A 26,390-nucleotide genomic window follows, 5' to 3' on the forward strand; every position below is an offset into this window, starting at 1 on the left:
ACTCAGGCCAGCCTGGACTTGTTGGTGAGTCCACCACAGTCCACACAGTGATGGAGGAGTGGAGAGGCTCCTGGACCTTGGATCCAGGCAGGCCTGGGTTGGATTCCTGCTCCACCACCTCTAACCGGCTCAGGTAGGTCACTGTACACCTCTGAGCCTCAGGTTCCTCCTTCTGTAAAGTGGGATCCCAGACCTGCCTGCTAGGATGGCCAAGCGGATTAAATCTGATACAGCCTGCGAAGCACATAGTAGGTGCTCAGTTAGTGTTGTTTCCTAATTGAGTGCCAGCTGTGTGCCAAGCCCTTGGAGGGGATCCACGTGAGGCTTAAGTTCAGCCCTGCCTGCAAGGAGCTCCCAGTCTGGGCAGCACAGTCTAAGCAAGGTGGTCGCTGAGGGGGGCCTGGGAGGTGACAGGAGCCAGAGCAGGCTTCCTGGCAGAGGGGAGGCTCACACTGGACCACAAAGCCTTCCTGGCAAGGGAAGAGGTGGACAAAACCCTAGAATAAGCCAACCAGTCTCTGCCCGTGGTCCTCATGGACTGGTGGGGGTCTCGGGCCAGCTGGGCCTGAGGAGGGACCCCACCAAGCCTGGTGACTGTGTTTTCCAGTCTTGTCCGCGCATTTCCGGGTCTGTGAGCCATACACGGACCACAAAGGCCGCTATCACTTTGGCTTCCACTGCCCCCGGCTCTCGGACAACAAAACCTTCATCCTCTGCTGTCACCATAACAACACGGTTTTCAAATACTGCTGCAATGAGACAGAGTTCCAGGCGGTGATGCAGGTGAACCTCACGACTGGCTCCGAGGGCTACATGCACAAGTAAGTACTGCGCTGGGGCCACAGCCCCACTGCCTTGGGCCCCAGTCAAGTCCGGGTGCCGCCAAAACACCCAAGCCTCCAGGCCAGCTGTTGGGCAACCAGTGCAAGGATGGGCGGACCTGGAAGGAGTCTGGGAAAGTCTTCAGGTGATAGGTTTTCTGACCTGTTCTGCCCTCTGGACTTTAGCCTTCTTATCTGAGAAATGGGCATGTGATACCTACCTCTCAGGGCTGCTGCGGTAGTTAAATGAGGTCAAGGATGTGGAAGACTTTCAGGCATGAAAGGTGCTTGGACCTGGAATCCACGGGGCCTGAGTTCCTTTTTCATTCATTATTTGTTCAACACATATTGGTTGACGTTCCTGACCCAGAGATTAATCCCACGAAGCCCCTTTCCCTAAGGTGATTAAAACACATGAGACCAGGGCCCAGATAGAGGGGATATGTGTGTAAAGAAAGAGGAGGAGTTTGCTGGTAGAAAAGCAGTGAGAATATGCTAAGTAAAGGCACGTAGGATCGAAATAGCATCCACTGATTTCTCTTACTATGAGTGAAACAGCATATTTCACATGTTTGAGAGTCACTTGTATTTCTTTTACTGTGAGCTAACTGTTTATGTCCTCTGCCATTTCCTATTGAATTTTTGGCCTTTTTCTTATTTATTCACAGGAACTCTTTACATAGGAAGGAAATAGGATGCATTGCAAATATTTTCTCAGTGTGTCTTTGAATTTGTGATGCTTTTTCCCTCATGCTTAATTTTTAATTGTTATGTAATCAAATTGTACCCATTTTTTTCTTTTATGTCTGGTGGGGTTTGTATCATACAGAGAAAGACTTTCCCTACTCTGAGATTGTTAAAAATCCCCTCGTGTTGTCTTTTACTTCTTTTGTGGTTTAATTTTTTGCCTTCAAATCTTTGATCTGTCAGGAATTTATTTGGATGTAAGATTTTTTAAAAATTTGGATGTAAGTAGTTTATTTGGATGTAAAATAGGAATCCAAATTTATTTTTTTCCCAAATGGGTAGACAGTTATCCTAACAGCAATCATTGAATTGTCCATCTTTTCCTCACTGATGCGAAATGCAAACTTATTGTATACTATAGTATACTAAATTTGAGTATCTGGGTAGACTGTGATGGCTTTCATTGGTCTATTTATACATTTGCTAGTACCTCATTGTGTTAACTACTGTTGCTTTTGATGTGTTTTAATGTCTTCTTAGTCTATTCCCCCAGGTCTTTTGTCATACGAACTTTAGAATTGGCTTTTGTAGTCTCCCTGCCAAAAAAAAAAAAATCTAGTTAGTATTTTTTACTGAGATTGTGTTAAATTCATAGATTAATTCAAGGAGAACGGACTTTTCATGACATTGAATATTCCTATCCAAGAATACAATGTGTCTTTCCATTTGTTCACATTTTCTTTTATAATGTTTTGGAGTTTTCTTCATATAGATATTGCATGTATCTTTTGTGTTTATTCATATTTATTTCTTTTCAAGCTGCTATTTTATAATGGGGTTTTTCTTCTACTATATCTTCTAACCCAGGGGTCCCCAACCCCCAGGCCGTGGATCAGTACCGGTCCACAGCCTGTTAGGAACGGGGCCGCACAGCAGGAGGTGAGCAGCGGGTGAGCGAGCGAAGCTTCATCTGCCGCCCCCCATCGCTTCCCATCGCTCACATTACCGCCTGAACTATCCCCCCACCCAGTCCATGGAAAAATTGTCTTCCACGAAACCGGTCCCTGGTGCCAAAAAGGTTGGGGACCACTGTTCTAACCAACTGTTGTTTAAATGATAAAACCTAATGATTTCTAAATACGTATTTTTTTACTCAGCCACCTTACTGAAATTTCTTATCTTTGTAATACTTTTTTCAGCTGATTCTCTTAGGTGTCTGATTATGCCATTTGCAAACAATGATCATCTCATCTCCTTCTTTCCAATTTTTGTGCCTCACTTCTTTTTCTTGTCCAGTCGTGTTGGCTAGTACCTCTAAAACCATCTTTAAAATTGTCAGGCAATCTTGTCTTCTTCCTGACTTCAATGGGGATGCTTCAGATATTTTCCCAGTAAGCCTGAAGCTGACTCTTGGGGTAGATATATTTTTTTCATGGTAAGGAAAAATCCACTTGGAAGGAGTGTTTGTTGAGTGACTGTTGAAGAGATTAGTGGCACCACTGGGAGTGGTGGGGTGGGGGTCTGAGCCTCCATCTCTCTGTCTGATATTGGGGCTTGGATGTTTTGCCACCATGCCATGCTCACTTGGGGGAAGTTGCCTCTTCTCTTTGATCAGGCAGGAGATGCAAATCCCTTGACTATCGTCTGAATCTCTCCTCCTCCCACCAAGGCCAGCTCCCCAGCCTTCCTTCCTCAAATGCACGGGTGCTTCCCCTGAATATCTTGCCATCTGCTCAGACCTGAGAATAATTCTGTGTGAAGTAGTTCAGCAAGCCTTTTCTGTCACGAGGACTGGAATCAAGCCTGGAACTTGACCCAAGCCTTTTATGAGACCAAAGACTAATTCCCTGAGGGAGGAGGGTGGTGCCAGGACTGGGGTTAGGACCCTGAAGTGTTGTCGTTGCCAGCTGAAAGCCAGACAGAAGACAGAGGCTTGGCAAGACGGCCAGACTTCTCCAAGGCTCTGGCGACTGGTGTCTGGGATCCTCGTTTTGAAGCCCACAGGTTTCTGTGATCTGCACATTTACACAGGATTCACACGGAATTCTCCATCGTTTCGGCGCAGTGGGTCCTGGCTGCAGATAATGAAGAGTTGGACCACAAAACAGAGCCCTTCCCTGGGGAGGCATGGACGCACTGAGGAAGTTTAGCTTGGCTTATTATTCTGGCACCTCGGCAAGCATTTATGGAGCTAGCAGCATGGGGCCGGCTCTGTGCTCAACCCTCTGAAGTCACTTAGCAGCCCACCCTTGGCCCCCGTTACACACAGGAAGGTGAGGCGTGGAGAGGTTGATAACTTGCCCGACTGAGGCAGCCAGTCGGGGTGGAGCTGAGAGCCAGCCTGGGTCCAGAGCTGCTTTAATGAATCTGGGACTTCCACCGATGGAGGGCCTAGAGCAGGGACCCCCACCGCGGCCCGGTGGACACCTGGGGCCTAATCCTCCTTTTTGGGGGCTGCTCTGTGCATTGTGAGACCCTGGCCACCATCCACTAGACGCTGAGCACACCCCCTCCCCGCCGACTGGCTGTGACAAGCAACCGTGTCTCCTGACGCTGCCAAGCGTGGGGTGCGGGACTCTCCCGCTTGAGAGCACTGCTTTGGAGGGATCCCTCCTCGTTATTCTCCACCGAGCTTCCTGCCACCTCCCTTCCCACAGACGTGCACGGAGGCCCAGAAGAGCTGGGCTGGGCTCCTCACCCAGGCTGTTCTGCTCTACTGGGCTTCACGAGGGAGGCGTGGTGCTTGGTGTCCTGCATCCGAAAGTGTTGAAGAAGGTGGGAATTCCTCAGTCCAGAGGAAAGAGCGTTTCCAGACAGAGTTCCCTGCAGCCTGAGTGTGAAATGCCACGGGACCCATGGGGCGAGGCAGCGGGGGCTGGCGGGATGGGGTGGGGCCTCGTGGACTGGGGGGCAGAGGGGGAGGGCCTTGGGCTTCCTCTTGAGGGTGGTGAGGGGCCCCGAGAGCTTTAAGCTGGGCTTGTGCTCACGGATGGTGCATGGTACAAGGACCTAGGACACTGCAGAAATCATGAGGATGACCTGGGCAAGACCGGGGCCCCGTGGAGAGGAGAGGCTGGGGTCACCCAGGAGACAGCCAATCCAGAGCTCAGATAAGAAGCCCTGGAGGACCCCGCTTAGCTGCCTGAGCTGGGGGATCTTGGGGAGAAGGCCTGAGCCCAGGGAGCTGGACCAGGCCCTTGCGTCCAGCCAGAGCTTGTGGCAGAGAGGGGACAACTGGAGGATGGGCCACTGGGTGTGGGAGGATAGGTTAGTGAATGGGTTGGGACAGGCCTGCCTGGCCAAGAGGTCCTGAGTGCTCCGGCTGTGTGAGGGGAGCCAGGTAAAGTCCACCTCTGGGACCGTCCTGCCCTTTGGAGCTCTGACCCTTCTGGGCAGGATGCCTTTGTTGTCTCATTAGTCCTCACAGCTACTCTGAGAGGAAGGAAGAAGGGGCTGGGCCCAGGCAGGTGAAGTCACCTGTTCCAGCCACAGTCAAGGCCAAGGGACACCAGGGCCCTTGTTCCGGCCAGTGGGCTCTGCCACCCCCAGGTGCATCTAGAAAGCCAGGACTTGTCTGATGCCGGGGAATGTGCCAGGCCTCAGCCAAGAGGCCAGGTGTTCCAATATCCCAGAAGGTTAGCACCCACTGGCAGCCCATCTAGATGGACCAGCGCAGCTGTGACCCCCGTTGGGGCTTTATGAAGATGCATGGGGCCTGTCAACAGCAAGGGCTGCCTGACATTCGCCTGTCCTGCCAGTGAATCAGCCGGGAGGCGGGGCTGGTGGCAGGGAAAAGGAGAGTGCTTCTGATGACTTATTTATTTGTGTTTCTCTGGAGGAACAGAATGGTCTGTTTTGGTTCTGGCTGCCTGGCAGAAAGGCGGACAGAGCTAGGGAAGCAACCTCGCCAAGCCTGCCGCCACAGTGAGATGCCACTTCTTGCCACTTGGGCAGAGTCCCTGGTGTTCAGGAGTGTACTGTACACCTCCCATGCCAGGTTCCGGCTGGGACGCTAGCAGCAGTGACCACCCAGGGCCCTGAACAAGCAATGGCAGCATCTATCCAGGGCACAGGGTGGGACGGGGTATATGGGGTCAGCGGTCAGCTCTCGGGGCAGGGGACATCCCTCTGGCAGAGGTGGTATGTACTAGAGCCTTGTGCAGTGTGGGGGTGTTCCTTCACCAGGCAGATGGGCTGCGGGGGTGGGAGCCTGGGACAGGAATTCTCAGAAGACAGAAGGGTCTTCAAGGGCCTCAAGGTGGGAAGTGATGGGTTGGCATTCTTCCCTCGGCCTCACTGAAACCTCTTTCCTCCAGTAGCTTTCCTTTCCCAGTACCCAGAGATGCTCCAGCCACACCGAGAGCTGACATGTGGCGGTTGGCCAGGCCTGAGGACCTGAGAATCCCAGTACCCAGGGTCTCCTCTACCTGGGCCCTGTCCTGCAGGCCTTACATCACCGTCACACATGCTTCAAGCTCTGAATCCAGCTCCTGAGTTGGGTCGGAAGTTTCTGGATGTTCTTGTCAGTTGCTCAGCCCTATCAAGCCCTGTTAGGCGTAAAACATACCTACACACCGTCAGCCTCGTGATGCTGAAGAGGTTCTAGAATCCACGAGGTTTCCTAATCTGAATACACCCCTCCAAGCCAGGGGAAGGGACATACATGAACGTTTACGAGCATTTAGTGGAAGGCAAGGGGCCTTACTTGCCCTGACTCCTTTAATCCGAGTAGAGGTATTTATGAAGAAGGTCCCGCTGGCCTCCCTACACCAGGGCTGAGGCTCAGAGAAGGTGAGAACTTTCCTGTAGTCATACAGCACACAAGTGGCACAGCAGGGTTTGGGACGGGTGTGTGGGTCATCTGGGCTCAGTTATGCTGAGATAAGGAGCAGCCCCAGAGTCCCTGGGACTCGAGACACAAAGGCTTATTTTTGACTTACACTCCAGGTCTTTCTTGGGTCACCTGGGGCTCTGGGCAGGGAGCATTCTGTGACCCGAGCTGATCAAGCAGTCCTCATCCAGAGCAGGATGTCCCCATGGCAGAGGGAAAAGAGCGATGGTGAAATTACAAGGTAACTCCTAAGCTTCCACTCAGAATCAGCCTGATACTTCTGCTGACGTTTTTTTGGCCAAAGCACATCACTTGGCCAAGGCTGTTACCAGCACGGCCGGGCCCCGTAAGCAGGCCTGCAGGGAGAACAGTGAATATTTTGGTATTAGTGGACACTACGTCGTTAGCCCCAAGCCCATGCTCCTCCACGGCACTGGACAACCTCAGTCCTGCTGTGTGACCTTGGGCAAATCACTTTGCCTCTCTGGGCCTAGATCTATTGAGCATTCCCTCTGTGCCTTAATCACAGGAGCCAGCACTCACTGGGTCCTTTCTCCTTCAGGCCCGTGTTATCTCATTAAGCCTCACAATTGCACCACCAAGTAGGGCACATTGTTATCCCCATTTTACAGATGAGGAAAGTAAAGCTCGTTTTCCCCAGATCACAGAGAAAGAATTTTGCCGAGCTGGGATATGAATCCACATAGGCCTAATCTCTTGGGCCCAGAATTTAGTCACCAGGGTTATCAACTTGTCACACTGACTGACAGGCCTCCCCGTGAGCGGGTTCAGTTATTTTAGGTGAAGTCGACTGAGGGGCCATGAACCATCTCCCAGCCAGCCCGGGCCCAGCTGTGAGCTCTGCAGCTGATGTTCCTTTCTGACACGATGGCCTCAGGAACTCTGTCCTCCGTCCTCAACTGGGACTGCCCATGGGTGGCGATGGGACCTCCATCTGGCCTCCGCCGGCTGACATACCTGCTCCTGTACCCAGAAGGTATTCAGTGACATTCCTCCATCAGAGAAGGTTTTGTTTACTGCTTGGGAAGCAGCAAAAGAATCTGAATCATTAAATATTCCAAAAGATACTGAAAAATTGCTATCTGTGGCTTTGGCTGGCTTCACATCTTACCCCATAAAACAGCCTCTATTTTCTCTTCTGCCCTTTATAAAACACCCACACACACACTCAACAAAGACCCCTGCATCTGGATGAAATTAATTTCCAGATCACATTTTTAAATTAGATTTAAAAAACCAGAATGCTTCCAGCCAGGCAACCATGGAGAGGGCAGGCCCTGGAAGGCAGGGAACTGCCTGGGGACGGCGTCCATGGCCCAGGCTTCCCAGCCGGCTGCCACCTCCAGGGTGGCCTCCCTTGCAGGGCGGAGGGAGTCAACAAAGGTGGCACCTCCTGCGGGTGTGCCCCTCCCTTCTCTGAGCTGGGGGGGCGGGGTGTGGTGAGATCATGGCGGTGAGATCATGGGGGGTGCTACCACCCCCCAAACCCCATGCCAGTTACAGCAAGCTGGCTGCAGAGGCCTGCAGGCTCAGCAGTGCCCATGCACACCATGATGATGACACACAGAGATGCAGGATGCTATCGGTGGGGAGGTTGGGACCTGTCCGCAATTCCTGGTAGAGGATGAGCCAGGACAAATGGGCCAAGCAGATGTGGGGAATTCCTGCCTGGACATCTATCTTAGACTTGACCTTGGGATTTCCCCAAAATTCAGCACACTCTGAGGTCAGATAGACCTGCGTGTAAATCCCAATGCGGCCACTCCCCAGCTGTGTAGCCTCTGGCCACTGACTTTGCCTCTCTGGGTCGCATTTCCTCATCTGTAAATTAGAGATACTGGCTCCTAACTCACAGTATTGTTGCAAAGATTCGGAAACACAAGGCACGGGCACGTTGTGATTGCTAGTATCACTATTAACTACTAGAGAATATGCATAGAGAAGGTAAAGTCTAGTGAAGAAGTTATTACTATCAAGGCTGCCACTGACACCAGCTCGCTATAAGCACTCAATATACATTAGCTTAAGGAACATTGAAAGCAGCCCCAGGCCGAGCATTGAACTCTGACCCTGGCCCCAAGGAGCTCTGATCTCGAGGTGCAGACAGTCCTACAAGACAGCAAAGACAACACAATGTGTTCTGGGAAGCCCGGTGGCTTTGGAAGCCCAGGGGAGGGATTGGACTTAACACAGGACGTCAGGGAAGGCTTCCTGGAGGAGGTGATAGCTGCGCTCAGACATGGGGGTGGGGCCAGCTGCCTGCACAGGAGGTAGGGAGCAAGTTCCAGGCAGGGGAGCAGCATAGGCAAAAGCCTGGAGGCGGCTTGTCTGCCCAGAAAACATGCGTGGCGCCTGCCTTAGGCGGTATGGTGCAGCGGTTAGAGATGTGTGCTGTGGAGCTGGATTGCTGGGTTCAAATCCTGGCTCTGCCACTTAATGGCTGTGAGCTCTTAGACAGTCTCTTAATTCCTCTGAGCCTCAGTTTCCATCTCTGGGATGGGGATGATAGCAGTAATGCTTCCTTCCATGTGTGTTTTGAGTGTCGTCGGATGAGCTAAGATGTGTAAAGCATTTAGAACAATGCCCACCGGCTGCTGCTTTGGTTGCTGTTATTATTTCTTAGTCCTGATGGTTTAGGCCCAGCCGTGTCCAGCTCCCACCCCCAGCTGGCGTCGTGGACTCCCTCTCTCAGTGTGGCAGCATCTGCAAACAGCTGCCCCTGCCTCTCCCTCCCCACCCTCTCCCTCAACACCCGCGGCTGCCGCCATGGGAACCACCAAGGAAAAGCCTGACGCTTACAGCAACTCTGTTGGGGGGCAACAGAGGAGGTTGGAGAGGGGTTGCTGGGGAAAGCAGGGGTGCCAGGGGCTGAAGCCAGGCCCTCCTCCCTTGTCCACGTGGACTCCTGCCTCGGCGTGCCAGACAGGGCTGCTGGCCTCTGTTCCCCGGCAGGCATTCACACCTAGATACCTCCAAGTGAAGCTAGCTTCGCCTTGAAATGAGGCAGTTCAGGGGCCTGGAGGGTGGGCCTGGCAGGCAGTCATTCACACCTTAGCATGAACAAGCCCCTGGGACGGCCGCGGGCCTCATGGAGGTGGTGGCTGGAGATGAAGCTGCAGAGGGATCCAAGGTGCCGTGATGCGGAATTGTTGGGTTACTCATTCCTCAAGCAGATACTAAGTCCTAAGCACCTGCCAGTGCGTGCCTGCTCGCGGGACACACAGAACCTCCCCTCGAGGAGCCCCCAGCCAGTGGCGGGAAGGAAGGCGTTCCGGGCAGAGGGCACGTGTGGGCAAAAGTCAGCCTCCCCAGCCTGGGCCCAGCCCTGGTAGGGGGCTGGAGGACCCAGAGGGGAGCGGCGCCCATCTCACTGCAGAGGCCAAGGCTGAGCAGGGGTGAACCCAGCTGGGAAGATCCAGAGTCTGGAAACCGAGACCGGGAGGGGCTTCACAACTTCTCCTCCAGACCCAGAGACACACGGGCATCCTCCCACGCCACACAGCAAAGTGAGGCCAAGGAGGAACCAGAGCCAGGGCCTCCTGGCTCCACACCCGTGCCCCCCGGCTTCAGACAGCATCCAGAGGGACCTTTTGAGGGGACCCAGGACACCGAGGAGCCTGTCTGCTGAGAGCCAGGGCGGGTCCCCCCCCAGGGGGCAGCGAGGCTGGACACTGGCTTTGCCTCCTCTTTGCCACCCACCAGCTCACACCCACCTGAACAGATGCCCGCAGCAGGGAGCAGGCGGAGGTGGCATTTGAGTGACTAATAAATCGGTCCCTTAAACAACCGCAGTCCCGGGCGAGCACCGTTTGGAGCTCCGCTGGTCCAGCTGCAGTGGTGAGGCCAGGAAATGGCCCTCCCCGGGCACCCGGGAGAGACTCAGACCCTGGCCTGGGCGGGAGGATATACCCAGACCCTGCCAGCATGGCCCCGGGTGGTGGGGGGAGGGTTTGAGGGGCACTCAGGCCAGAGGAAGGGCCCAGCAGTTTCCAAGAGGCAGTGGGGGTCAGGCTGGGGAGGAAGGAAGGCGGTGGGGGGACAGAAAGCGGTGGCCGGGCAGAAGACGCAGCCTATGCAAAGGCCCAGTGTCCCAGTGAGCTCCTCGGGGGGCAGCCAGCTTCCCTTCGCTAAGGGGCATTTGCAGCTCAAAACCACCCCCATCATCTCTGCTTCTGGGGGGCAGACTGGCCCTCAGCGTGGAAATGTTGGGTGAAGGAATAAAAGAACCGATGTCAGGGGGCCCGGAGACCCCCAGCCGTGCAGTCTGGGGGCGCCTGGTGGAGAGGACTGTCGGGGAGCGGCCTGAGGGTGGGTGTGAAAGGCATGTGGCTGGTGGTGCAGATGCACCAGTGTCTGGTTCGTGGGGTGTGGGGAGGGCAGCTGAGCTGATGCCCTGATTCCCGGGCTTCCGAGAGAGGGAGCGCGATGGAGCAGGCTGGAAGGGAGCCGGCCCCAGGGGGGAGATGCCCTGGCTGAGTCCCACGCAGAACTTGGGGGTGTGAGGTGGCCCAGTGTGGATGCCGAGGGGCAGGAACTTGGGTCAGTTTATCCTAAGACGACAGACTTCCTGCATTTGCCCTGGCTCCAGAAAGATGGGGAGGAGCTGGCAGGGGAGGGGAGGAGATGACGAGGGATGCCAAGAGAGCCTCCTAGGTGGCCGGAGTAGCATAAGCCAAGGCCAGGAGGGTGGGCAAGCGGGAGGTACCCGCAGGAGACAGCTGGCAGGTCTGGGCATAGCGCCCATGTCGGGGGGGCAGGAGGGTGAAAGTAGGGGCCACCACAACGCAAGAGCCCCAGATGCCCAGCGGAAAATTTCTTCCAGAGGGCCTAACAGTGTGAGGCCCCCTGGGCTCCCGGCCCAAGGACTTGGGGCCTTGGAGGGGATGCTCGAGGGACAGGCCCAGGGCAGTGGATTCCAGGCATCTGGGAGGGGGCAAACAGGGCGGGTGGGGGAGAGGAAAGTGGGGAGTGGGCCTGAGAAGAGGGAGCTAAGATCCCCTGCCCCCCAGAGGGGCTCACCTTCCTCTCTGAGACCCCGAAGTAGCCTCTGTGCCACGTTTTCTAATCACCCCCCCGATTAACTCCAGCCCCGGCGGGGTGGCTGTCCCGGCCTCTCTCAGCCTCTCTGTTTTCCCGCAGCAACTACACCGCCTTGCTGGGAGTGTGGATCTATGGCTTCTTCGTGTTGATGCTGCTGGTCCTGGATCTTTTGTATTACTCGGCAATGAACTACGACATTTGCAAGGTTTACCTGGCACGGTGGGGCATCCATGGACGGTGGATGAAACAGGACCCCAGGCGGTGGGGGAACCCTGCCCGGGCACCCCGGCCAGGGCAGCCGGCGCTGCAGTCCCAGCCTCCGCCGGGTCCCCTGCCGCAAGCCCCCCAGGCTGCACACACGCTGCAGAGAGACAGCCACAGCCCGCCGCTGATGAGCTTCCAGGGTTCGTCTGCCTGGTGAGTGGCTGCGATCTCTTGTCTTTGACGAACTTGGAAAATACCAGATCATTATTGCTGCTGTGATTGGCTTGTCAATTACCGGATGATTTGCTTATCTTATGTGCCAAGAAAGATGTGAAGTGGCTCATGGTAACAACGCGTGCCTGGACAGAAAAGCCGAAATGAAAGGTTGAAACAGAGCTTAGAAACAAAGCTTGCAAGTTTATTTTGCTTAGATTCTGGTGTGAGAGCTGTTGCCACTGAGCATGAAGTGGAGTTGTGAGTTTCCTAGCTGCCAAGGCAAAAAGGGAAATTGGATGGCTTCCCAAGTTTTCACAGTCTGGTCAAAGGAAGCAAGTCGATCTGTCAGGGGCTGAGGGAGAAGCTTTTTTTGGCATGAAATTTGAAAATAAGTATATTTATTACTGGGCTCCATCGTGCATATATGTTGAGTCACAGAAAGGCTTCTGAGGGCGATGCAGGCAGGCTGCTCAGTGATGGCTCAGGGGAAGGGAAGGAAGCCGGTCAGGGAGGTGGGATCTCGGCTGGCCTTAAAGGGTGGCTACCCCAGCAGAGCCTGGTTACCCTGCCCCAGGGGCGAGTTCATGATTTCCTGGAAATGGACAGACTGCCACTCTCATGTCTATCCATCTCCAGTCTGGTGGGAGGCAGAGAATAACCTAACCTGGGGGTCCCTGGGCGGTGCAGAGCTGGAGGGAGAGAGGAGGGGTCTGTGCATTTTGGAGCAGGAACCCACTGTGTGGCTGGCCAGCACCAAGAACAGGCATCAGCCCCTGGCAGGAGCCAGGCTGAGTGCAGATGCTTAAGTCCAGGGCTCGGGTGTAGGGTTCAGCTGCTCTGCAGGGGCTGAGCTGCAGCCATGGGCACACAGGGCACGGGGCACATCATCCCAGAACGTCACAATACTGAGCCCAGCCTGCAAGATCCAGGTGCGAAAACCTACAACACAGTGATCCCTGCCAAGCCATGAGTTTTGCAGGTAGCCCAACCCAGGTTCAAGTCTCAGCTCTGCCAGTTACCAGCTCTGTAACTTCAGGCAAGCTCCTTCACCCTGTGAACCTTCCAATCCTTGTGAAGCAGGGGAGAGTAAGAACGCACCCCCCACCCCGCCATCCTGAGGATCAAACAAAATACCCGGCACATAGTAGGTGCTCAGTTAACCTTTGCTGCTTCCTTGCTGGAGATGCAAGCAAGCTAGTTCATGATCGTTTAAGTAGCTAACAGATAGTGACCTTTTCCATAATGAATGACTTAAATTATTAATAAGATACACTTAAATCAGCTTGTGCTTACTGATCTAATAATTGCCCCATCTGTCATGCAGGAGGCAAAGACGCAGCCTTGCTCAGCTCAGCTGGACAAATGTGGACTGAGCGGGTCCTCTGGGCGGGGCCCCTGAGCCAGGCTCCTGGTGGTGTGGAGGTGATGGGTGGAGGAGAGGCTGCTCTTCACCTTGAGGAGGGGGGAGGGGACATACAAGCCCACCCAAAGCTACAGACCATGAAACAGCTGTTGGCTCCGCCCCAAAGGTGTGGTCTCCTGAAATGTGGGTCTCGCACAGCAGACACACCTGGGGTGTTTGTCAAAATAAATTCCTGGGTCTCAGCCAGAGCCTCCTAACCAGGAATCTCTGGGGGTGATGCCTGTAGGCACTACAGTTTGAGAACCACTGGAAAACTTCATTACCAGGAGCCAAGTGTTTTGAGAGCTGAGACTCTACCATGTAAACAAAGGTGCCCCCCCACCCCTGCCATGTTCTTGACAAGACGGTGATGTGAGCCAGCCCTTAGGGGCTGTTGCCTTCCTGCCTGCAGAACCTGGGGTGGTTTGCTTGCACGGAGAGGGACCACGCTGGTCCATTTCTGAGTCGCTGCGTCTGGTCCTAACAGATCTCAGTCTCCCTTGCTGTTTACCCTTGCCTGTCTCTGAGGTCTCCCCCTTTCCATATTGCACACATTGTGCACCTACTGTGTACCAGGCCCTGTGCTGTGCGATCCAGATGGGGTTCAAGGACATCAGCTATGGAGAGGAAAGAGCATGCAAGCTTGCTGGGATTGCACGTAAAGTCTGGATTCATGGCACCTTCATGAGAGGCTGGGCTCCCAGCCCATGGGCTCTGCCCTCGGTACGGGTAGACGTTTCATTTCCGAGCTCAGAGCCTCTTTGTGTCCTCCTGGTTCTCACATAGGCAGACTCAGAACAGGGTTTCCATCACCGTATGAGTCTTCGTACAAGAACGAGCATCAGGAACGTGGAAGGACGCGATGGGGGTTAGGGGATCCCCAGGAGCCGCCCAGCTCCCATTCTGCCCTCCGCACTCTGTGTGACCTTGGGCCGGGGACTTCCTGCTTGGGTTTCCTTTTACCAGCCGAAGGGAGAAGGGATGGACTTTGAGACCAGAGCAGACCTTCACCTCGCTGGGCCTCCTGGTGGGCGCCCATGGTTCCAGCAACATCTGCTGAGCGCTTGCTGTGCTCCGGGCCCTGTTGGCATGCTTTCATTCTCACTACGACCCCGGGGGCTAAGTGCTGGAAGCACGGAGAAGCTCTCCCGAGGAGCCCAGCCAGTAGGGTCAGTACGTGATGGGGGTGGAGCGGGGTGAACAGCTGGCTCCAGCTCCTGCCCCACTGCCCCTTGCTTCCAGCTCCCCGCCCTCTGTGCCGGCAGGAATCCCTCCCCTTCCCGTGTGTGTACCTGTCTTCCCTTTCATTGTTTGGTTTGGCTGAAGTTTCCCAAGCAGCCACTACCCCACCCTGGCTCTGTGCCGGGTGCTGGGGACACAGAAGCAAGTGGGGCAAACGAAGACATGGGTAACCGTCGCAGGATGATGGGGTACAGCCCGGGGGAGGTGCAGGTGGGATGAGGGGCACAGCCAGGCCGTGGGCCCCAGCAGTCTGAGGTTAAACAAGCCTTGCCTTGTGGACAGGAGGGGAGGTGGGGCTTCTCAGGCAGGTGGAGGTCTGAGACCAGGTGCGGTGGTGGGTGTGGTCATACGTGATGTCGAACTGGGGGTGGGGGGAGGCTGGAGAGTCGGGGCAGGAGGGTTGTAATCAGTGTTTCTCCCAGAACAAGAGCTAGAGTCTGTGCTGCTTTACTCCAAATTGTCACCTGGATCTTCCAAACACCCACGTTCCAGCCCTGGGGCGTCGCTGAGATGCTCCCCAAGGGCCTCTCTCTCTCTCTCTCTCTCTCTTGCTGTTGCTCTCACTCTTTCTACTTTCATCTCCAGAACTCTTCAGCCTTGTGGCCTTGCTCTCTTTCTCCCCTCCCCCCATCCCAGCTCTGTATTAGGTGGATGATCCCAGCTTCTCCAGCTCCTGGAGGCTTCTCCATTCCTGGCCCAGGGCCCAGCTTCTTCCCTGGGGAGAAGGACCAGAGTTCTTCCTCTTGGAAGAGGGGCCGGGGAGGAAGAGGGTTGCAAATGCACACTCAGCACCTTGGTTCCTGGAGTCCCCATCACGAGGTGCATTCCTCTTCTGGGGTCTCCACATGCCTGTTTTGAGCCCTTATTTGGGGATGGAGAACTCTGGAGCCAAGATCCAGCCCTGAACGACTCCAGGGGAGACTGAGGCAGGAGGCTTATCATAGGCATCCCGGAGGGGAGACCCAAGGATGCTGCAGCTGCCCGGTCCAGCGGCTGGGAGCAGGTACTAGACCTGGATGCCTGGCAGTGGACTGGACTGACCTCGGCGCCCCCGGCTGAGTCCTGTGAGGGGCCAGGCACCTAGCAAGGCTCAGCGAACACTCAGAACCCCACGAAGGAGGCTGTGGGCGCTGCTCCCTGCACCCTCCTCCAGGCAGCCGGCATTGATCTACTCAGTGTCAGGCACAGTGTCAGGCACAGTGTCACAGAAAGAAACAAGACCGGAGGACCGGAAGCAGAAGACAGTAGCCGTTGTTCAGAGCCAACCATGTGCCACGCGCCCGTCACTGGCTCCGTCAGCCAGGTTGGCACCAGTCAGCCATAACGCCATCAGCCTTCTTAAGTGGATATTTTTAGCGTTATCATCACTGTTGGCATTATCAGAAGCAGCACGTCTGTTTGGGCCGGCAGTCAGATGTCTCAGGTTCAAGGCCCACCTGTGCCACTCAGAGGCTCTGCGACCTTGGGCAGGCCGTTCCACCGGCCCCTGCCTCAGTTTCCCCATGTAAATAGCAGAGGTCATAATCATCCTGAGAATTAAACGGGCTGATCCTTGTACAGGCCTGGTACCTGGTCCTCAAGTGCCGGCGATTCTTGAGATCATTTCACATTTGGGTAAATAAACGTGGTAGGGGTCCTGCCCTGCCAGGGTTGATGGGGGTGGCGGGAACAGCATTCACCCCATGCCCCACACAGGCCAGCCACATGCCGCTTGTTTTGTAGGGCTGTTGAGCCCCATGTTCAGATGTGGAAACTGGGGGGCTCGGAGGAGTTCATTGACTTGCCCAGGTCAGCCAGCGAAGGGGAGACTGATGCAGGGTCCCGCCCCAGGGCCGATGGCCTCTCTGCTGAGGCTCGCAGAGCCTCTGGAGAGGTGGCCTCATCCACGGGAGGAGGAAGGAACCTCTTCGTCAGAAGCTTCTCCGGTGACGCGTGGACTGAGGCAGCCCCCAAGCTGCCACTGAAAGAGCAGTATCGGAGGTCGTGCATCAGGGGCGCTGCATCTCAGAGCAGTGCCTGCCTCCGTGGTCCCCGCAGACCCACACTCCTTCCATCCCCATCACCGGAAACGCCATTTCCTTGCTGCCTAAACTGCATCACCACTCAGGATAGCACTGTGGTGCCCCTGCCTCGGAGCCCACAGTCACTGAGTTATGGACCCGGCCTGGATCCGGGGGTGGGGAGGTGCAGTCCGAGGGGATGAAGCGCAGCCACTTTCAGTTAATTTCACGGAGAAGCTGGCTTTCCCTTCATTTAGCACATAATGACCTCGGACTGCAAAGTTTTCTGCTAAAACCCCATGGGCTCAGTCTCCCCTGCTGCCCGCACCTCCGTGGCTCATTGCCTCCCGGAAAGTGGTGACAAGGTGCCCTGCTTTTTCGCTCATAATGTCTCCCTTGCTCACTTGACACGCTCTGGTTTTCTCCCCACCTCGGCCCTCGCCGCACCCCTGCCGGCTCCCAGGCAGCAGGAGGGCAATTCTGGGTTGTGCTCCTCCTTCCTGCCGCCCTCCCCTGCCTCTCCCTCCACCTGACTTTCTTTTTGCCCCAGCTCCGGGTCTACCTCCTGGTGAATCACATCTCTATTATTGTGCTGCAGTTCCCCTGGGCTGGAACCTACGCCCACTGCAGGCATCTCGTCTCTGGTGTTCAGGGCACATAGTAGGTGCTCAGCAAATGCCGTTAGATTGACGCAGCAGCAACAGAGCTGGAGCCAGCCCTGCCACGTCACCCTAACCCTCAGGCTGTGTGCTTTATTGGTAGAGCCCCCCCTAGGGGTGCAGTGGAGCTAAAGGAGAAAAGGGAGGCGGCCTGGGGTGCTGCAGGTACCGCCCAGGGTCCTCACTGCAGCTTCAGGGAGAGGGGTCCCCGAGGCACGGTGTCATCCCAGCTGCCTCGACGCTTGTGTGAGTCATTGTCACTGTTACGGGCCCAGGGGAGAAAGCAGGGGCTCCAGGTCAGACACATCTGGCTTTGAATCCCATCTTGACTCCTCAAGACCTGTCTGAGCCTCGGTTTCCTCGTCTGTAAAATGGGGACAATCACAGCCTCACCTCACAGGGAGGTCTCAGGACCAGATGAGGTTCTGGCTGCCCTCTCAGGACCCCAGCCCCCCGTTGTCCCTGCCTCACTCCCTCTGGTTTGTCCCACCTCCCCATCGCTCGAGAGGGTTTCAGCTCCTAACCTGGCCCCCAAGGCCCTCGCCAGCCTATCTCACTCCCTCTGAAGCCTCAGGCTGCTGCTCACCTCCCTCTAAGACGCACGGGAGCAAGTCGAGCGCTGGGAACCATGGTTACACTTACAGTTTAGACTCCCACCCCGCCGCCAATCATTATTTCCCTTGGTCCTTGTAATTCCCACCCTGGGAACTGAGCTGCACAGCTTTACCATCCCCTTTTACAGATGAGCAAACACAGGCCCAGAGAGGCTAAGTGACTTGCCCACGGCCACCCAGTAAGTCCATGGACTTAAGCCAGGGTCTCCCTAGTCCAGAGTCTCTCGGAACTAAGTACGACCCTGAGCCAACTGCCACAGCCCCTGCCAACCTCAGAGCCTCACACCCCACAGCAAGATAGGACTACAGGGGCTTCTATCTTCCCCACCAAGGAAAGTTGTGTAGTCTTCCCCTCCCACCTCATCCCTCATCCCTGCCTCAGACCTTCCATTTGAGGCCTGGTTCCCCTCCAGCTCTTGCCGAATCACACCTCCCTGCTTTTGCACACAATTCTCTTCCCAGAATGCTCTTCTTCCACATCTCCCTGAGGAACTCCTATTCATCCTTCAAAACCTTCCCTGAGGTCAGGGTCCCTGGTCAGGCCTAGAGGGCTGGGTGGGGAGCGAGAGATGGGGTGGTGACTGGAGGAGAGACAGGAGGCTGCCCAGCCCCCAAGCCTTCCCAAGGGAAAATTCCTGACTGGGCCTGGGAAGGGCGTTTTTTTTTTTTTTTTTCAAATATAATTAGTATTAAAATACATCCACCATCTTGTCTCATGTTAGTTCTTTTTTTTTTAACTTTGGGTTTATTTATTTATTTATTTATTTATGGCTGTGTTGGGTCTTCGTTTCTGTGCGAGGGCTTTCTCTAGTTGCGGCAAGTGGGGGCCACTCTTCATCGCAGTGCGCGGACCTCTCACCATCGCGGCCTCTCCTGCTGCAGAGCACAGGTTCCAGATGCGCAGACTCAGTAATTGTGGCTCACGGGCCTAGTTGCTCCGCGGCATGTGGGATCCTCCCAGACCAGGGCTCGAACCCGTGTCCCCTGCATTGGCAGGCAGACTCTCAACCAGTGCGCCACCAGGGAAGCCCAAGGGGGTTGTTTTTGTATCTCAAACTTTAATGGGTATTCAATCCCCCAGGGTCCTGTTAAACTTGCAAATTCTGACGTGCACGGTCTGGGGTGGGCCTGGGATTCTGCATTCGTAGACAAGCTCCTGGGAGCTGCTGATGCTACCAGTCTGGGGACCAGCCCTTGACTAGAGGACAGAGCCGTGGCCGTTAGAGCTGGGAGCTTCTCTGTAGGGCAGGCTGCCTGACTTCAGGGCCCAGATTGGCAGAAGGAGCCCTGGAGGGAGGCCTGGGGGGCTGGCTCTGGAGTCCAGGGGGGATGCTGAATTACCTGGCCCCCTGGGCAGGAGAGGAGCAGCTCCCCCTGGTCCACCTGGCCAGCCAGGAAGGGGCTTGTTTGCAAGGAAGTGTCCCATCCCTTGAGAGAACAGCCACAGTAACATGAAGTGCCCAGAGGACCCAGAAGAGCCCACGATGAACTGCAGGGGAGGGAGGAGTCAGGGCATGCTTCCTGGAAGAGGAGGCAATGTTGCGCCAGACCTGAGGAGGTAAGGGGAGGTCACCTGGTTGGCACACAATGGAAAAGTCACCTCAGACAGAGGGAGCAGCTTGAAAAAAGGCCCCGGTGACCCTTGAAATCACGTGACTTTTGCAGATTTCGTGTGGGAGAACCAGACATTCTTTCCTGATGTTTGTTCGGGGGCTCCCCTCTCAGCCCATCACCCTCCCACCTCCTCCCTCCCCCACCTAGAACCCTCCCAGCTCATTGCAGAAATCATCTGTGCCTCCCCGTGGGGTCCCTGGAGTTCACCCAACCCCAGAGCCTCCCCCCTGGCAAAGCCCAGGCGTCACTTTTTTGCTGGCTCTGCGGCCAGAGTTTCTGGTGTGTGGTTTCTGCAGGGACACCAGCCAACAGCGAGAAATTCCAGAAAATTAGGAGACAAAGGGAGAGGACCAGGTATCTTCTTTCCTTGGCATCACATCAAATACCAAGGAGGCCTCCGTGATCGGAATTCTGAAAACAGTGAATGTCCCAAGTGGGGCTGCAGTTTCAAATGCTTGGGGCTTCCAGCTGGATCAGGACACTCTGGCCCTGCCCCTCTGACCCCTGTCCTTCCCGGCTGGGCCCTGGCTTCCTCCCACCCGGCCTAGTTGATACAGGAAGGTACCCTCTGCCAGCTCTCCCTGTTTTCATCTTGTTCACACGGCTTTGGTGAAAACCCAAGTGAGTGTTTGTTCATTAGGGCTGCTCCACGACCAGGGGGTACCATGAGGGATGAGGGGTGACAGAAAGTCCAGACCAGAGGCCTCACTTGCTGTGTGTCCTCAGATGAGCCGCTGGCCCTCTCTGAGTCTGGACAATGGTGATGAGAGGTGAAGGAGGGCACACGGAGAGGCCCAGCCCTGGGCTGAGCACACAGTAGGGCTGCAGGGAGCGTTGATCCTATTCCTGGGGAATGTCCCCTCACCCCACACCAGCTGGGCTGTCCCTCCTTACCCCGGAGAGGGCAGAAAGCCAGACTTCTCAGTGGAGAAGAGCCGGCAGGGGGATGGGGGGTACGGGGGCGGGGCGGTTAGCTCAAGAGGGAACGCTTGGGTTTGGTGCTGGGGAGTGAATTTAAAATAACAGCAACCCTTGAGCACGGGTGCAGCCGGGTGTCGTTCCAGCACTCAGATTGGGTGCCCTATGTTCCTGCCCCAGCCCCGTTAGAACATAAGAATGAGGGTTTCATTTGCTTGATTCAATGCCTCCCTCCCAGCTCCCAAACACTTATTTGACAAATCCTCATTTTACAGACAAGACAACGAAGGCACAGAGAGGTTAGGTAAGTGGTCCAAGGTCACCCAGCTGGTCACCTGCAGACTCAGCACTTGAACCCAGGCAGTCTGCTCCACCCCAGGCTGTCGGGGCCGGGTCTTCAGCCTGGTCCCCTTGGCCAGGGAGCCGGATGAGAGAAGAAGGCAGGAGTCAGGAGACAGAGCTTGAGGGCCTCTGCATGCCCCTGAAGCCTTGGGCAGGGAGCAGCTCCCTGCTGCAGGCTCCAGCCAGGGCAGGGCCAAGGGCAGGGGGAGGGGCCAGGAGGAAGACGGGGTGTAGGGTCCAATTCTGGTCCAGAGAGGGGCAGGGATGGGAGCCGATCTCCCCTACTCCTATCCTGCGCCAGTCTCTGAGTTGGGCACCTGGACACACAGTCAGACTGACTCAAGTGCAGACAGCGGAAATGAGTGATCAGATCTGATCAAAGGGAGCCCAGAGGAGACACCTGCCCATCCTGGGCATCAGGGAGAGTTTCCTGGAGGAGGTGGTGGCTGGAATGATCTTTAAGGATGAGTAAGAGTTAGGCAAAAAAAAAAAAAGCCGGGAGTGTGTTGCTGGTAGGAAAAACAGCACGTGCAAAGGCCCAGGTGAGGGGTCAGGCCCACGAGGTCTCCGAAGGGAGCAGCTGTCCAGGAACAGAGTGCAACTCAGGGTCCTTTTCTCTGATGGAATTATCAGGTAGATTCTTTTTCTAGTGAAACCCCCTTTGCTAATAATATTCCACAAGAGGCCAGAAACGCCCCCCAGAAGGTCTTCCGGTGCTCAAGGCCTTCTCTTTTTCTGCTCTTTCCCTTTCTCGAGGGCCGTAAACCCCAACAGAGACCCCAACCCAGCCCTTGGTGCCAACCCAGCCCTTGAAGGCACCAGCCTCCAGGGTCCAGAAAAAAGCACCAACCACTCCACATCCAAAGGGACCTGGGGCTCTGCTGGTGGATTTTCCCACTCATACCAATGAGTAAATTGTGATATCGGAGCAGACGGGAAAGGGGTGGATGAAGCAGTTTGGAGGGAAAGCCACGGGCAGTCCAGAGTTCAAATCCCACGGCTGCCCTCCTGAGTCATGTGACCTGGGCAATTCCTGCAACATCTTGCCCTCTCCCTGCCCCCTCCCTGCCTCTCAAGGCTTAGGGTCTTCTTTGGGAGGGGATGATGAGATGCATGGCGAGGCAGGGGCGCCTGGAGCCAGAGCACGGGGGCCCTTATCTCTGGTCTTGATTACAATTTCCTCCACCTCAGCCCTCCACCAAGTAGCCGTGACAGTTTCCTTTCTTTTCATGCCAAACTTTCCATCATAAAATTGCCCACGCTCAGTGGAGAGCACGCGAGGAATGGAACAAATGGCCTCACCACCAAACGCGGCCCCTTCTCCCCTCCAGCCCTCTCTTGTCGTCAGCGCATCATTTCGCTTTATAGTTGTTGCCTTCGCCCAGGAAATTGTGTGTCTTGGGTTTTTAATTCAACATTATGTCATGGCGAGCTGCCCGCGTGATTGAGAAGTTTTCATGCGCAGTGCTTTAATGGCTGCATTCATTGTGCCTTGAGAGATGGTCCGTCACTCCACGACCCACTTCCGTGTCTCTGGCTACCTGGGGGCTTCTGACCTCCCACCTCTCAGAGCATCGTTCTTCTAGTGCCCCGGTCCCTCGGCCTCCAGGACGAGAGGGTTTCCGGTGTTGGCACTGAAACCCCCTGCCCATCCCTGCCCAGGCGTGTGCTACCCAGTGATGGAGGGCTCACTCCTCCGAAGCCAGCTGCCTGCATCTGAACAACTCCACCTGCTACGAAACTCTATTTCTTTACAGGCAGGAAGCAGAGTGGTGAGGGGCAGAGGCGCTTGGAGGCTGGCAGACCTGGGTTCAAATCCCGCTCCCCTGTTTCTTGGTGGCCAGAGGACCTCCAGCACATGATTTAGCCAAACTGCCCTCACCTGGAAAGCAGGGTGATTAAAATCGGCCTCACAAGGTGCTGTCTGGCTAAATGAGACGTGGGAAGAGCCTGACATATAGAAACTGCTGTACAAATGTTTTTCATCTCTCCCTGGCATCACGTCGAGGTGTGGCAGGCTTTCTGCAGTGTTGAAGATGGCAGTCGGCTGTCCCCAGGGTCCACAGCCCTCTCGGCTGAGTACCAGAGAGCAATCAACACAAGGAAGGGTTTCAGTGGATGAGTAGGAGTTTTCTGGAAGTGGAGAAAGGACAGAGAGAGCAGCTTGGCAACGTCCCAGAGGAGGGAAAAGGCTGAGGAAAAGTGGGGAGCCCCAGGTCCTGGGCACTACCCGCTCATAGCTCCCGGCCTCTCACTGGCCTCACCTCAATCCACTTCACTGCTCCCTCCTCGTCTCTGCAACCTTAGACACTGGAGGGCCCTTCCTTGAACCTCTTCCTCCTATCTCCACCCCCCCCAGGAACCCCACCCGGCCCACATTTCCAGTCTTGTCCCCCTGCACCTGATCCCGGGTCTGTCTCCACCCGCGTCTCGCCCGACTCCAGACTCACCTGGATGTTCAGTAGACACGGCAGACAGACGAGCACATCCAGGGACCCCCCGCCCCCTCCCGCCATCTCCTCGGGACAGAATCTTGGAGCCAAGCTGACCCCACCCTCTCTTTCCCACTTCACACGTCCTGTCAGCGATACCTGAACGAGCCCAGCATCCTCCCTCCGCACCCCCCTCCCAAGACCAACCATTCCAGTCCGTCTTCTCACCAGGGTCGAGACAACGCCTCCCAATTCTCTCCCTGCTTCTATCTCTGCCTCCCAACCCCCCCGCCCCCCAACCACACGGAGCAGCAAAACGATCCCTTTCAAACGTGAATCAGAACCCACCGGTGCCTTTCTCACTAGGGGAGAAAATTCTTTCACTGGCTCACAGCCTGACCTGACACCCCTCCCCAGCCCCTCTGTCCTCCTCTCCCCCACTTGATGCAGCCACACTGGCCTCCCTGCGGCTCCCGGAGCTTGCCAAGCTCACCCCTACCTCAGGGCCTTTGCACCTGCCACTCCCTCTGCCTGAAAAGCTCTCCTCCCAGATATCTGCATGGCTTGCTCTCTCTCTCTGCCACCAGGTGCCTGCCCAGATGTCACCTCCTCCAAGAGGCCCTCCCTGGCCAAGGTTTATAAGACAGCAACAGCCTTCCCACCCCACGACCCCACCCACCGTCCCCCTCTACTCCCCCTTTTTCTCTTTCGGTTTCTACATGGAGCTCACCACCTCTGTTGTGTTTGCTTTCTTGTCTGCTGTCTCCTCTGCTGTAAGGAATCCCAAGAGAGCTGGGATTGGTCTGTCTTGCGCCCAGCCGTGCCCCCAGCACCTAGAAGTAGGCGCTCAATAAATAAGTGTTGAGTGAATGCATCTTCTTCTGCCTGGAGCCTGGCACATATTAGGCACCTAGTAAATGTCAGACCGATGAGTGAATTGCGTCATTATTGTTAATAAAAGGAGCTCCCATTTACTGAGGAGCTGGTGAGCTAAGCAGCTGCAGCAGACAGTGCCGGTTCACGTCCCCAGCTTGGCCACCCTGAACTCCGTGCATGGAGGAGCAAACAGCCTCAGAGAGGGTTAGCAACTTTCCCAGAGCTGCACAGCCACTGAGCCGGAATTCACACCCAGGTCTAGCTGACTCCAAAGCCCACGTTCTTGGAATGGGAAGCAGGGTCTCCCCCGGTACTTCTCCCGCTGTGAGAGCTACACCCTGTGATGGTGCTCACAGAGCACCCAGCCCCATGCTGGACCTGATGACAGGCTCCCTGTGCAAGTCAGGCCTTACCCATCCCTGGGGCAGGACCCTGAGGGTCCTCCAAAAGAGCATGAGGTCTGGGGCTCCTGGCACCAGCAGACCAAGCCCTCACTGGTCTGGACGCAGTATCGACCTGGGGTTCAGATGGTGCCTCCACTTGCTAGTGGGGAACCTCGGGCAAATTATTTCCCTTCTCTGAGCCTCAGTTCTCCCATCCGTAAAATGGACCCAGTAGACCGACCCTGCGGGGTGACTGCTATGATTAGAACAGGGCCTGGCATGTGATAGGGGCCTCCGTAAATGCTCATCGTAATTATTGGCGTGTTATTAGTGCAAAGAGTAAAAGTAGACAAGAGAAGCCACAGAACCCCCCAACACGCACAGGTGTTTTGCATTTTCTGCTTTCTTATGCACGTGCTTTTACACTCTTCCAGTAGTGACGTACAGTGTTTCCCCCTTATCCAAAGTTTCACTTTACCCGGTTTCAGTTGCCTGCGGTCAACCTCAGTTTGAAAATATTAAATGGAAGATTCCAGAAGCAAACAATTCATAAGTTTTAAATTGCACACCATTCTGAGTAGCGTGATAAAATCTCATGCCATCTTGTCCCGGATGCGAAACATCCCGTTGTCCAGGGTGTCCCGTCCATCAGTCGCTTAGTAACCCTCTCGGTTATCAGATGGGCAGTTGTTGTGTCACAGGGCTTGTGTTCAAGTGACCCTTATCTACTTAATAATGGCCTCTCAGAGCAAGTGCAGTGATGCTGACAAGTCAGTTGTGCCAAAGGGAAGCCACGAAGTGGATCCTTTAAGTGAAAGGATGAAAGTTCTCAGAGTGGAAAGAAAAATAGCTAAGATCTTGCTAAGATCTACGGCAAGAACGAATCTTCTACCCGTGACGCTGTGAAAAAGGAAAAAGAAATTTGTGCTAGTTTTGCTGTCACACCTCAAACTGCAAAAGTAACGGCCCCAGTGCCTCATAAGTGCTTCATTAAGATGGAAAAGGCATTAAATTTGTACAATAAGGTATTTTGAGAGAGAGAGACCACTCTCACATAACTTTTATTACAGTGTATTGTTATAATTGTTCCATTTTATTATTAGTCATTGTTGTTAAATGTGTCTTATTATACTTATTGTGCCTAATTTTTTTTTTTTATAAATTTATTTATTTTTGGCTGCGTTGGTTTTTCGTTGCTGTGTATGGACTTTCCCCAGTTGCGGCGAGCAGGGGCCACCCCCCGTTGTGGTGCATGAGCTCTAGGCGCTCAGGCTTCAGTAGGTGTGGCTCACGGGCTCTAGAGCGCAGGCCCAGTAGTTGTGGCGCACGGGCTTAGTTGCTCCGCGGCATGTGGGATCCTCCCGGACCAGGGCTCGAACCCATGTCCCCTGCGTCGGCAGGCGAACTCCTAACCACTGCGCCACCAGGGAAGTCCTGCCTAATTTCTAAATTAAACTTTATCACAGGTATGTATGTATAGAAGAAAACATAATATACGTAGGGTTTGGTTCTCTCTGAAGTTTCAAGTACCCACTGGGGGTCTTGGGATGTATCCCCCGTGGTTATGGCCGGGGAATGACTGTACACATCATTTTGCATTCTAATTTTATTCACCTAACATTAAATTAGCCATGGTCCTGTGGTTTTGACTTAATTTTTCTAAATATCGTTTTAGCAGCTCCCAAGTAGTCTAGATTCCATATGCTGGCATTAATTTAGCCATTCCCCTACAACAAGGCATTTATACAGCTTACAGTTTTTTTTTTTACTGTGACAAAAAACATTGCAGGGGAGGCACATACTCTAGAAAATCAGGGGCGGCGACAAACACATTTAAGTGTTTATGGTTTTCCCTTTTCTGAATTATTTCCTCTGGATAGATTCCAGGCCGGCAAATTATTGAGTCAAAGGGTGCGACAGTGCTATGGTTCTTTATATCAGTGCCAGCCTTATTCCCAAAGGGACTGCCACCCACCAGCATCTTCTGAGGATGCTCATTTCACAGCCTCCTCTCCAGCACCGGGGTTTGCATTTTTTTGATTATTAGTGAGGTTGAACACCTTTCCTTTCATCTGTTAATTAATTGTA

At 54.9% G+C, this 26,390-nt stretch overlaps 1 protein-coding gene across 3 annotated transcripts in view; it reads left to right on the forward strand.

Annotated features, from left to right (window-relative positions):
• Positions 1–26,390, forward strand: part of SHISAL1 (shisa like 1) — an 81,689-nt gene that overhangs the window by 32,238 nt on the left and 23,061 nt on the right. For 2 of the 3 annotated variants that reach the window (XM_061205214.1, XM_061205215.1), the window contains exons 3-4: positions 608–821; positions 11,500–12,217. In XM_061205214.1, the coding sequence (XP_061061197.1) occupies positions 608–821; positions 11,500–11,821 (536 nt within the window). In that variant the 3' untranslated portion in view covers positions 11,822–12,217. Of the gene's footprint in view, positions 1–607; positions 822–11,499; positions 12,218–26,390 lie in introns of those variants that run through there. The other variant, XM_061205216.1, reaches the window with a different exon arrangement.

This window comes from Eubalaena glacialis, chromosome 11 (genome assembly GCF_028564815.1).
Source record: "Eubalaena glacialis isolate mEubGla1 chromosome 11, mEubGla1.1.hap2.+ XY, whole genome shotgun sequence".
NCBI lineage: Eukaryota > Metazoa > Chordata > Mammalia > Artiodactyla > Balaenidae > Eubalaena > Eubalaena glacialis.